The following is a 13751-nucleotide window of genomic DNA, read 5'->3' as shown; positions in this document are numbered from 1 at the left end:
GGAATTAGGAGAAAACATCGATCCACTGTGTCCTGGTCAATATTTATCCCTCAATGAGTAGCACGGAAAATAACAGATTCTCTGGTCATTGTCATATTGCTGTTTGTGGGAGATAATTGTGCACAAATTGGTGACCAGGTTTCCTACATTACACAGTGATACACTTCAAAAGTACCCCATTAGTTTAAAGTATTTTGTGGTCATGAAAGGCACTATATATAAATACAAGTCTTTTTTCTGTCAAAGCCCTGGTGCACAGCTAAAAGTCACTCATTACCAACTAAGCAAGCAAGCATATAATCATATCCTAATGGTATTAGCACTCCCCAGAATTAGTCTCCAGGGTCATTTGCAAGGAATTGTGTATGTCCCACAGTCTGAACTCTGTAAGGAAAGAGTTAAATTCTGTCATATTAACTTTAAACGTTAAGTGAATTTCTGTCAGCAACATTCAGTTCATAAAAAGATTTTGTCAGTCAGTGCTTTAGCTGGTAAGGAGAGGCCAAAACCCTACCTCGTGTTAGCACTAGCCATGAAAAGGCACCTGCCACAGGTAGTCAGGTCTGGGAAGTTATTCTTGTAAAACCAAAGCTAACCTGCATCAGATAACATGGATACATTTGAATTCTTACATGGGCTAGTGATAGAAAGGTATAAAATTACTGCAGAAGTTGACAATTTATCATCCATTAATCCTTTGCACTCAAATCTTGTGATGTCATGAATTCTATGGTAAATTGTATCATAAGTATTATCCAAGAGTGTAAGTACAATTATTATTACTATGATCATTGTATATATGTAATTAACCTGGTGTTATAAGACTTCTTATTGTGCGGCCGGCATCTCCACATCATGTAATTAATAATAATTGTTGCATGCTTAATTCATATGAAAACCAACATGTGCGTTTGAACCCTACTATTTTTTAGAATAACTTGTAAATTTATAAGTAAAAACATCCTATCCCAAACAGCACTACCAAGAACGCTGTAGCCATGAATATAAAATATTACACCGCGTCATGCCCAGTGACCAAAGAACAGTTATACTATAGAAGTAATATTTTGTCTTTTCTCTCCAAGTGAGGAGCATGGCACATCAGGACAAAATAGTAGAAATTCAAGTAAACGTTATGCAGTTTAATAACCATTCATTTAAGTATAGCTGTTAGAAACTACATTGCCAAACTTTGCTCTCAGTGGGCGCAGGTCCTCACTGATAGTACAAAGTTGGAAAATGGCCCCTTCTGTTGCAGATATCATACTTGCTGCTTTTTAATGACCACCTCAAGGCTGAAATAACAGAGGTCTATCAACTGGTCACTTGCTCATTAATTAGTAGGAAGGTTGTATCATGGATAAGACTGTATCAGATGGGGAGAAAACTAGATTTTATCTGGGATAGATGAAATAACACTTGATTTGATTTGATTTGATTTGATTTATTGTCACATGTACCGAAGTACAGTGAAAACTATTTTTCTGGGCCCGTACATAGTAGACAAAGGAATAATCAACAGAGAACATTGACAAATGGTACATCGACAAACTGTGATTGGTTACAGTGCGGAACAAAGGGCCAAACAAAGCAAATACATGAGCAAGAGCAGCATAGGGCATTGTGAATAGTGTTCTTACAGGGAACAGATCAGTCCGAGGGGGAGTCGTTGAGGAGTCGTGTAGCTGTGGGGAAGAAGCTGTTCCTAATACTTCTTTCTTTTGTGCAGAAAATAATGTGAGTGCTCACAACTATGCAAGGCATATCATTACTGTATTAACTATTTGAAGTGAACTTACCTTCTTATTTGAAATATATCTTGCATGTTAATTAATGTTTGAATTATGTTGATTTTAATTGGTTTGTTATAGTAAAAGTTTTAAAAAGTAAAATTTTGTCTAGTAGTTTTGTTTCCATTGGCATTGTGCGGATTCCTTTCTTATAAAAGTTATCGGTCTCTACAGGTATCGTAACTCAGTCCCTAGATGTCCTGTTAAGCAGGTGCTGGCCTTCTATGTGAGCAATGTGACAGGGTCTATCAAAATAACCTTGGACATTGGCTGTAGTATATCGTGGAGAATGTACCTAGGGCACAGTTTGCTTGAGGTGGTGGAAATTGAATCCAGAGGCGCCAATCCAGAAAACTGATCTGTCTGTATGGTGTTGATATTCCTGTAGCTACACCCATCTAATATTCCATAACACTCCTCAATGAGTTTTGTAGATGGAGGAGAGGCTTTGAGGGATCAACAGTGTAGATTATAGATAGATTGCCAAGATAATACCGATACAACATTCCATAGAGCCTACTTTAATGAGATATGCAGGAAGAACTGAAATTGTCTGTCATTAACAATACGTTTAAGTAAGGGTGTATAATAAAATAGAATACACTATAATGTCTAATGTTTCAAAATATAAGAAGTAAATAATTAAAAGTATGAGTTTGCTGAGGGATAATTATGAAATTGCTGCCGGAATGCTGCTCGACAAAGAGAAACGAGTTCTTGTAAATCCAGAATTAGAAAGGTTCCAGTGGCTTTTTTGCTAGTTTTCCATACGCCTATCAGAGAAGACAAATAACGATAGGTATACTGATGGATCACTGCAGGGTACAAATATTGGGAGCATCCCATTGCAAATTACTGTAGCACATGGTGCTTGCATGCTTGCTATGATTGGTGAACCAATATAAGATATTGTAAAAAGCTGTAATATTTTTGACCGACGTAATCATACTTTTAATCAAAATTTGTGGCTGAGATTTATGGCAGCTATTCAACCCAGTGGAGTGTCAATAGTTTAAATTAAATGCAGGATTCTGTTGGCTGTATGCAGGTGTACGGAAACTGACGGAATCTAACCAGCTTGCATTGAGAAGGCCTAAAGACTTTTTGAACCAATTGGTTTTCATTACAGACAAACAGGGTCACTGATTTAAAAAGACCTTAAGGCTGTGAATGTTTAGAAAAGAGCACAAAAGGCATAAAATCAGATTGGAACCAACAAACAAAATAATTCAAAGCTATGTTTTGTTTTCATGCCAAGTTAGAACTTTGGTGAAGTTTCGCCAGCACAAATAACACAATGCCAAAATTGTCTATTGGCTGTGTTTTGAAAACGACAAGAAAGTGACACAAATTAACATTGATTGATGATGTCAGATTTTGTCTTCTTTTGAAATCAAACTCCACAAAAGGTTTATATACTTTAGCAGATAAGCTTTGTCTTTAATTTGCTAATCAATAATTGTTAAGAATTCAGCAATTTGAGGGACTCAGATTGTTTTATTGTCTTGTGATTTTGAAATGTGTTGGTGACCAAGAAATGTGTTGGTGTTGCTGTCGGTCAGTTTGGTCAGCTGCTAAAAGGTATGATTGACAGGAGGTTGAATGCTTGTTGGGTATGACTCTCTGTAACGTGTTTGTGACTGATGGGTGAATTGTTAACGGGTGTATTGCTGACAGATGTATTGTTCAATCTGGCTGTACTAATTCCAGGAGGCTCGGAGTAAAAGGCCAAAAAGGTTTATTTTAAACTGAAAATAAGGCCACTACTGTGGCTCACTAAACAAATGTCCTAGCCCAGGACTATCGGTAACTGCTGGCCCGGGTCTGGGAGCTACATTGAAGGATCCTGCTAACAAACCCCAGCTGGGTGGGGCTCCGCCCGCTCACAACGGGAACTCGTATTCTACAAAGCCCACGGGAAGATCAATCAGCAATTCTCCATGATCCTCGTTAGGCTTATCACACCAGCAAAGACCTTAGAGCTTGCCACATTATTTCACAGAATTATCTTTTTATTTATTCTTTTATGGGATGTAGGCATTCCTGGCAAGGGCAGCATTTGTTGTCCGTCCCTAATTGCCCTTGAACTGAGTGGCTTGCTAGGCTATTTCAAAGAGCAGTTAAATGTCAACCACATTCCTGTGGGTCTGGAGTCACATGTGGACCAGAATTTTTAAGGATGGCAGATTTCCTTCCCTAAAAATCATCAGTGAACTAGATGGAATTTTATGACAATCGATGATAGTTTCATGGTCACCAGACTTAGATTAGCTTTCAATTCCAGTATTTATTGTTACATGCAAATATAGTAACCTGTCAGGGGTCAATGGTTATGTCTTAGAATATGGTGGAAGACAGAATATCTGCTAATCTTATAGCTCACAAAAAAAATTTTTTTTACATGTTCATGTGAAGTGGGTGTTATTAGCAAGGCTCCAGGAACAGCACCAGACATAACCTGAAAATGAGGAGTCACCCAGGCGAAGCTACAGCACAGGACTACCTGCATGCCAAACAGTGGGAACAACATGCAGTGGAGTTAAAGCAATCTCACAACCAACAGATCAGATCAAAGCTCAACAGTTCTGTTACATCTAGTTGTGAATGGCGGTGGACAATTAAACAATTAACAGGAGGAGGAAACACCACAAATATCCCCATTTTAAATAATGGGGGAACTCACCACATCAATGCAAACAACAAGGCTGAAGCCAGAAGTGCCGAGTGAAAGGTCCATCTCGGCCTCTTCCTGGGACTACCAGCATCACAGATATCAAGAAGCGTCTGAAGGCATTGGCTGTTGCAAAGATTATGGCTGTTGATAATAGCCTGACAGTAATGCTAAAGGCTTGTGCTCCAGAACTAACCGTGCTCCTAGCCAAGCTGCTACAGTCCAGCTAAAGCAGTGATATTTAACCAACAATGTGCAAAGTTTCCCAGGTATGTACTGTCCACAAAAAGCAGAGTAAGAAGTCTTACAACACCAGGTTAAAGTCCAACAGGTTTGTTTCAAACACTAGCTTTCGGAGCACTGCTCCTTCCTCAGGTGAATGAAGAGGTTTGTTCCAGAAACATATATATAGACAAATTCAAAGATGCAAGACAATGCTTAGAATGCAAGCATTTGCAGGGAATTAAGTCTTTACAGATCCAGAGATAAGGGTAACGCCAGGTAAAAGAGGTGTGAATTGTCTCAAGCCAGGACAGTTGGTAGGATTTCGCAAGCCCAGGCCAGGTGGTGGAGGATGAATGTAATCCGACATGAATCCCAGGTCCCGGTTGAGGCCACACTCATGTGTGCGGAACTTGGCTATAAGTTTCTGCTCGGCGATTCTGCGTTGTCGCGCGTCCTGAAGGCCGCCTTGGAGAACGCTTACCCGGAGATCAGAGGCTGAATGCACTTGACTGCTGAAGTGTTCCCCGACTGGAAGGGAACATTCCTGCCTGGCGATTGTCGCGCAATGTCCGTTCATTCATTGTCGCAGCGTCTGCATGGTCTCGCCAATGTACCACGCTTCGGGACATCCTTTCCTGCAGCGTATGAGGTAGACAACGTTGGCCGAGTCGCACGAAAAGCAGGGCAAATCTAATCCAGTCAATAACCACTCAAATCAGCCTGCTCTCGATCAGCAAGTGATACAAGATGTAATTGACAGTGTTATCAAACAGTACATACACAGCATAACCTGCTACTGATCCTCAGTTTGGGTTCCGCCGGGGTCACTCTGCTCCTGACCTCATTACAGTCTTAGTCCAAACATGGACAAAAGAACTGAACGACAGAAGGAAGATGAGTGCGACATCAAGGTAGCATTTGACCAGGTGTGGTAGGAAGGAGAACTGTCAAAAGTGAAGTCAATGGGAATCGGGGGGAAATTATCCACGAGTTGGGGTTATACATACACTAAGTAAGATGATTGTGATTGTTGAAAGGCAGCCATCTCAGTCTCATAACATTGCTTCAGGAGTTCCTCAGGGCGGTATGCTAGGCCCAACCACCTTCAGCTGTTACATCAATGACCTTCCCTAGAGGTGGGTATGTTCACCGATGAATATATAATGTTAAGTACCATTGGTAATTCTTCAGATATGAAGCAGTCCATGCTAATATACAGCAACACCTGGACAGCATTCAGGCTTGGGCTGATAGGTGACAAGCAACATTTGCTCCATACAAGTGCTAGGGATTGAGCATCTCCAACAAAAGAGAATCTAACTTTCTCCCCATAACATTCAATGGCATTACAATCATTGAATCCTCCCACCCCCCCGGCCCCATTCAACACCCTGGGAGTTTCTCTTGACCAGGAACTTAACTGAACTAGCCATATAAATATTGTAGTTACAAGAGCAAGTCAGAGGCAAGTCCGAATGACTTGACTCTGAATTCTCCCTCCGTGTGCCTGAGCAGGTGACGGAATGTGGCGACTAGCAGCTTTTTACAGTAACTTAATTACAGTGATAATGTAAGCCTATTTGTGAAAATAAAAGATTTTCTGAGATGAGTAACTCACTTCCTGAATCCCCAAAACCTGTCCATCGCCTACAAGGCACAAGGCAGGAGCGCGATGGAATACTCTCCACTTGCATAGATGAGTGCAGCTCCAAAAACATTCAAGAAGCACCACCTTCAACATTCACTCCCTCCACCACTGATGCACAGGAGCAGTTGTGTATATAATATTTATTAGTGTCGCAAGTAGGCTTACATTAACACTGCAATGAAGTTACTGTGAAAATCCCCTAGTCGCCACATTCTGACGCCTGTTTGGGTACACAGAGGGACAATTCAGAATGTCCAATTCACCTAACAGCACGTCTTTCGGGACTTGTGGGAGCAAACCGGAGCACCTGGAGGAAACCCACGCAGACACGGGGAGAACATGCAGATTTCGCACAAACATTGATCCAAGTTGGGGATCGAACCTGGGTCCCTGGTGCTGTGAAGCAACAGTGCTACCCACTGTGCTACTGTGCCACCCTTACTATATACAAGATACACTGAAGCAACTCACCAAGGCTTCTTTGACTGCACCATCCAAACTCTACCAACTGGAAGGACAAGAGCAGTCGACAAATGGGAACACCACCACCTATAAACTCTCCTCCAAGCCACACACCATCCTGACTTGGAACGGTATGCCACTCCTAAACTGTCGTTGGGTCAAACCCTGGAACTCCCTTCCTAATAGCACTATGGGTGTGGCTACACCAGATGGACTGAGCAGTTCAGGACGGGAGCCCACCCAACCTTCCCGAGGGCAACTATGGATAAGCAATAAATGCTGCTCCTGCTAGTAACGCCCACATCCCATGAAATAATTTTTAAAATCTTAGAAAATCATAATATGATTAGGTAGAGTCAACATATGAAAGGGAAAACATGTTTGACAAATCCATTTGAGGTTTTGTTGTGGATGTGACGAGCAGGATAAAGGGGAACAAGTGACTATTTTATTTGGATTTTCACTTGTTATTTCAAAGAGTGATATCTTGGTGTTCCCTGGGAAGTGTTATGATGTGCTTTATTTTCAATTTTACACTGATTATGGGTAGGTTAAAGAATGAGAGTGGTACAAGATTGTAGGTTCTTAATGCACAATGAAGAACGTCATGTGTTGACAATTTTTCACAGTGGAGACCTTTATTTGTGGCAGGGCAACAGCCAGCACAAGGGCAATAATGGTCATCATGCCCCCCCGTTGAGGTGTGCCTGACTGAGGGCACCACTGACTTCTCTGGCCATTGGCGCTGCTGAATAAACATACTCTGCAGTCACTTGCTGGTCCTCAGATGCATCCAGTCTGTTTTTGACATTCTCTACTGCCAGCTCGACTCCTCTTTGTGCAGCCAGACAGCGACCATCAATATGCATCATACCCTTGCTGGCCCGAATTGAAGCGTGTCCACAGAGTAGCCAAGGCACTGAATTATATTTTCAGCAAGTTAATGGCTTGTTCTACTGTGATCCTGGTTGATAGAAGGTACATACTGAACTGGGGTGGGGCCAATCATCGATTGAGGCTTTGTGAAGGCAAGAGCTGGAGCACCTGAGATTGCCGAAGATAAAGGAGTCATGGCAGCTCCCTGGAAACTTCGCACACACCTGCTCAATCTTCTTGCTGTGATTGAATACAAGCTGCACATTGAATTAGTGGATGCCGTTACGCTTCACAAATACATCTGGCCAGTCCATTGCTTATCATTTGGGTTCAGTCAATTACATCCTGTATCTGAAGAATTCTTGTCATCAAGATGGAGCCTATAGCCAGCTGGCCTTAACAGGCCGCATCGGTGTCAAACCTGATGTACTGGGATGTTGTCAATTCAAGCTACCCATCACCTGGCTTATACATTTGTGAAATTCTACAGATGTCTGTGGAATGATCCAGATGATTCAAATTTCAAATCTACAGTCACCTTCACTACCATGGGGAATGGGTGGCCTCCCCTTCCTAACAATTTCAGGTCATCCTCCATCATGGTGTACAGGTTACCAGCCATGTGACAGGGCAGCTGCAGACTTTGGAGGAACTAGCTGCCCCTGCTGCTTTGGGGATTGAGCAGCAGAGCATTGCAATTCCTCAGTGGACCAGGCCAGCTCAGCTCAAGTCCTCCTGACTCAAATGTTGCCAAACTTTTAAAGGCTGAGTAGAAACTTGTATAAAGGCCTCCAATAGAAATTGCTGCATGTGATTTGTGTTATTTGAATTTATTTTATTGACCAATACCAGGACATCCATCCGTTGATCTCCCACAATAGCTGGGATTTAAAACGGAATCCTTTCTGATTTGTGTACTTGGCAGCCATATGTGATGGTAAAAGCTTTCGGGAAAGCTTTTCCACCCATAGCAAGGCATAGATAATGCAATTGTCATATCAGTAATCCATTTAATTACTTTGCTGTAACATTTTAATTAAAGCAGCCTTTTCAGTCAACTTATTGAGACCATGCTCAACTGAAATGGGTACTTTCTGAATCTTATGCAAATTGTGTACTCAGGCATCAGCTGTAAATATATATTGCTCCATGATGCATATCCTAGTAGAACGATTTAATTCTTGTTCATCGACCAATATTCTCCTCTCTTTTCCTGAAACCATTAACCCATGTTGAGGAATGATTCTACAGATGCAACTACATACCAGCATCTTCCAAGTTGTTATATTTTCATGCATATTTCTCATGTTCTACCTTCCATAAACTTAAGGACATCCAAAACCTTGCTGATTATGTCCTTACTGACAACCCTTATACTCATTGACCTGCATTAGCTACCGATTAAGCAACGCTTTGGTTTTAAAATTCCCATACTTGTTTCCATATCCCTCCATGGCCTCACCCCTGCCTCACTCTGTTATCGCCCTCCAGCCTACAACCCTTTCGGATATTTGTGCTCCTCCAATTCAGGCCCCTTGAGCGCCCTTGATTTTAATCACCCTACCTTTGGTGGCTGCGCCCTCAGCCCTAACCTCGGAAATGCCCTCCCCAGACTTTGTGATGTCCCGACTTCCCTTTCCTTCTTTAAGCTGCTGCTTAATCAACTTTCTTGGCCAAGCCTTTGGTCATCGGTCCTAGTATCTATTTCTGTAGTTCAGTGTCAAATGTTGTCAGCTAATGTGCCTATGGAGTGCCTTGGGATATTTTACCATGTTACTGGCAGTATATAAGTATACACTGTTGTTTTTGTTGTTGTTCCAAAGGAATGGTAAATTAAAAGATAGATCGGAAATATTTTGACCTAATGTGTTTTATTTCAGTGACTGCACATTTTGTGGGATGTTTTTTACATCTGGAAAAAGCTAAACTCAAGATTTAATAACACGTAGAGTACTTCTTCACTCAAAGGGTGGTAGAGGTTTAGAACTCTCTCCCACAAACAGCAGTTGAAGCTAGATCAGTTGTTAAATTTAAATCTGAGTTAGATAGATTTTTGTTAGGCAAAGATATTAAGAGGTATGGGCCACAGATCAGCCATAATCTCATTAATAGGCAGGATAAACTCGAGTGGCTGAATGGCCTACCCCTGTTCCCATGTTCCTAAGTGGATGATGACTTGTGATTCAATTGGCAAAATTGCCTAAAGGGGGAAAACAGGAAAGAAGAAAAAAAGACTTTCACTTACATGGCAAAGTGAAGTCAAAATAACGAGGCTAATGGTGCTCACTGTTATTTATGCAATGGTGTATCAACCTAAAGAGAGGAGCAGAGTGTGGTCAAGCATAAATATCCAAATGTTGCTGAACAGGTTCTGCCTGTCAACCAATAGCTACACAAAAAATAACATCTCACCGTCTGCCTCATCATTGAGATGTATTGAATGTCATGAATTTGCTCTATTTGTACAGTAGAAACAGATCTTGTAAGAATGTAATGAGTGGTATTTACTGTCAAATAACACCCCTGCCACTAAAATATAATCATTGCATACGTGGAGTCTCATTCCTTCAGGTTTTAATAGTTAGTGAAGGTTTTGAAAATGTCAACTTTTTTTAGCTATTCCTTCCTTGCCTACTTATTTCTCTTTTTAAGTCAATCTTGATTCAACATTGAATTCACCCAGTTTAATTTACGCTTTCCTCTCAGTCTTAATTTCACAATCCTTCGATCGAACCAGTTGAGGGGCTACACGGCAGTTTGCCCTGTTTGTTCACTTCGGATCCAAATGTCCAATTTTCCTCACTGCTCTGTTGTTAGCTGCAAAGTCCAACAACTTGCCGCGCAAAATAGAATTGACATGTGCAGGGTAAATCTAACAAATGACAGGCGCGATTGGATACCCTCCTGCAGCAAGATCTGCTGGCCTCGCTCCTGAAACCTGAACTCATTTCACAAGAAATGTCACATTTCTTTCTGTCGGTATATAACCAGGGGAAACTATCCCAATAATGTTCGAAGGGACAAAACGGCTTTTGACCGGGTAAGCGGAAAATCTGGAAATAAAAAAATCTTGGGAACGCTCAACAGGTGAGACATATCGCTGGTGAGAAAGCGGCTTTGGCAAAGGGTCATCCAGACTCGAAACGTTAGCTCCCTTCTCTCTCCACAGATGCTGTCAGACCCGCTGAGATTGTCCAGTAGTTTGTGTTTTTGAACAAAGCAAGGTATGGGGTGAAAGCCCTGACTTCATCCGTTCTGTCCACGCCCGCCGTCTGAGCTGATGGGCGTACATTTGCTAAGCAGTGGATGCCAGTCCTTATGTGATGGTCCAACATTAACCGTTCCCTCCCCCCAGTATCCACCTGCGCTTGTGTCCGCTCCTGTCCTCATGCTGTTGCATCTGATGTCTATTACTGTCAACAAACTGATAAATAATGGTCGAAACTCCGTTACTTACCTGCCGCCTCACTTGGTGGCGCTGATTTCCCAGGAAGAGAGGGGGAAAAAAACGCCGGGATCTTAATTTTAACTCCTTAATTGTGTTTTCCCCAACACATAAACGGAGATATTTGATCGCGTCTCGTTTAAGCGGCTCAGCCTGGAGAACTAACGGGATTCTTAAAACCATTAAATTAAGCAAATTCATTTCGAATGTAAAATCAAGATTTTATGATAATCTTTCCGTAGCCTTCCATGTGCATCAAAATGGGTTTCACTCCGGTACCTTCCGCCCTAGTAACATTCAAGTGAGTGTCGAGATTAATTAGAAATTAAAACCAAAAAAGAATCCCAGTTTTTGTCATTTTACTGTCACAATGTCACCCCCCCCCCCCCCCCCGTTTAGGATTGAAGGCATCATTACTCCTTCACTTGTTAAATGCCCAGGGTACAATTTAACTATCAGTGTTCCCTGTGCCATTTATTTCAAACATCCTGCAAAAGTTGCACTGCGTTTGAAATAAAAGTGGGGCATTATTCTGCGGCAAAATTAATTCGAAATATCGTATATATCTTTTTTGACATAGTTTCTTCCGCCTTTGCCATAATTTTCAACCTTCCACGGACATGGAATAATAGTCACGCAATGGTTGGATTAAATGAATTAATTATTCCGTGTAAGGAATGAAAATACTTACATGGTATTGGGGTATCCATGTGCCTTCCTGTCCCCCGCTATTGGGTTGTAATACTGTGAACTCAAATCCCCATTCTTCTCCTTCCAGTCCCGCCGGTTCTCCTCTCCATCAAATGACACTGTTATCTGAGCCTGACACCTTCTATCTTCGTCTGACATTCAGGCTGACTAGTTATTCGCACCAATATATATATATATATAGAAAGTAGAATGAATCACGTTTCAGTGGCTAGCCGGGGCTGATTTTTGCTGTGCTGCAATGGGATTTCGCCTTGTGCCGGTAGACTGCTGGTGGGACTGGCGCAGATTCACTGGGGGAAGAGTGACATTGGCCAACCTGCTCCAGTATTCACCCACCCCCTCCACCGCCAGAGCCCAGTGATGCTGAGCAACAGCAAAGAAGCAGATTGACACCAACTCAGCATCAGATCAACTCAACTCAGCGAGCACACACAGTTAGACACACGGAACAACACTTCCCGCAGGTGAAATCGTAGGGGTCAGAAATAACAAGTCACCAGTGCCTGCTCGCAGAATCAACATTGCCACCAAAGCCCAGTAAACTCGGGGGGAGCGGAGGCACAGAAGACAAAATATATAGTCTCAATTGGTGACAAGCGGTCACCGTTCGGGAGGCTCCCGGACAGATGGAGCCACTGAGGTCAGTGAGGGGTCAGTCACTGGCTGGAGGTGGGAGGGAGGGGGGCAGATGTTGAGAAGTTAGGAAACAGTAGCAAGTGGTCATTAGCCGTGCAGAATCTGATTTGGAAGCGTCCAGTGTATCACAGTTAGAGCATTGGGGGAAGGTCGCAGTTGGGGTGAGTTAATACCCGCTCGGGCTGGACAGTGCGGAAAGGATTGCATTGAAGGAAACTCCTGGGCAACACCAAACGCTGAATTACTCAAAGATTCGTTGTGCTTGCGAAAGGGCGCAGAATATTGGAGCATTTATCACGATGTACAGCGAGAGTCAGAATATTCGTTTAAATTAAATATCATGAGACCAACCACTTGTGAGGAACGTGTGTGTTTTCCTGTTAGGAGATGTGGGGGTGCAAGCAGGGTGACGCCTGCGTATAAAATAATGACAAGAATAACTCCTCGGTCACAAACAGTGCATGTCAAACACCAGACACAATGCAAACTAAACTAATCATATTTCGCAATCATGGTAAATATTTACCTTTGTGGATTAGTATAAATATTGCACAATTAGGTGAGTCATCAGTGAGAAGTGCTTGACAATTGGATTGGATTTGTTTATTGTCACGTGTAACGCGGTACAGTGCAAAGTATTTTTCTGAGAGCAGCTCAAACAGATCATTAAGTACATGAAAGAAAATAAAATAAAAAGAAAATACATAATAGGGCAACACAAGGTCCACAATGTAAATACATAGACATCGGCATCAGGTGAAGCATACAGGAGTGTAGTATTAATCAGGTCAGTCCATAAGAGGGCCGTTTAGGAATCTGGTAACAGCGGGGAAGAAACTGTTTTTGAGTCTGTTTGTGCATGTTCTCACACTTTTGTGTCTCCTGCCCGGTGGAAGAAGTTGGAAGAGTGAGTAAGCCGAGTGGGAGGGGTCTTTGATTATGCTGCCGGCTTAAGTTTGCATCAATTTTTACTTATGCAGTAGTCCCAAAACAATTGCAATGTCTGAAATTCCATAAAGAAAACACATTTGACATTAATACATTACCTTATGCCAATGATTCTGGTCACTGGCTTTAAGAGTTTGTCTTTCAGAGGATTGGGATTTAAGATTGATTCATGCATTTTCAAATTGCAAATCAAAAACTGATATTTTGTTATTCTGTGTTGTCTTTTAAATTTCTGCTCCATCTTGTAGCCACCTGGGTTGGTCATTTCCCGACTTAAAATGGAGAACCGCAAAGACTACAGGGAACTTCAGCCAACACAGGCAAAAACGAGCAAGTGCA

General features: G+C 42.0%; 1 protein-coding gene across 1 annotated transcript in view; it reads right to left on the bottom strand.

The window, feature by feature from the left end:
• The window catches only part of LOC140408472 (short transient receptor potential channel 3-like), a 234142-nt gene extending 222093 nt beyond the window's left edge, over positions 1-12049 (bottom strand). Inside the window, exon 1 of the mRNA XM_072495720.1 lies at positions 11809-12049. Within this exon, the coding sequence (XP_072351821.1) occupies positions 11809-11966 (158 nt within the window). The 5' untranslated portion in view covers positions 11967-12049. The remainder of the gene's footprint in view (positions 1-11808) is intronic.
• Positions 12050-13751: the final 1702 nt, after the last annotated feature.

Source organism: Scyliorhinus torazame, chromosome 3 (assembly GCF_047496885.1).
Source record: "Scyliorhinus torazame isolate Kashiwa2021f chromosome 3, sScyTor2.1, whole genome shotgun sequence".
NCBI classification, from domain to species: domain Eukaryota; kingdom Metazoa; phylum Chordata; class Chondrichthyes; order Carcharhiniformes; family Scyliorhinidae; genus Scyliorhinus; species Scyliorhinus torazame.
This window is presented reverse-complemented; position numbering and strand designations above follow the sequence as displayed.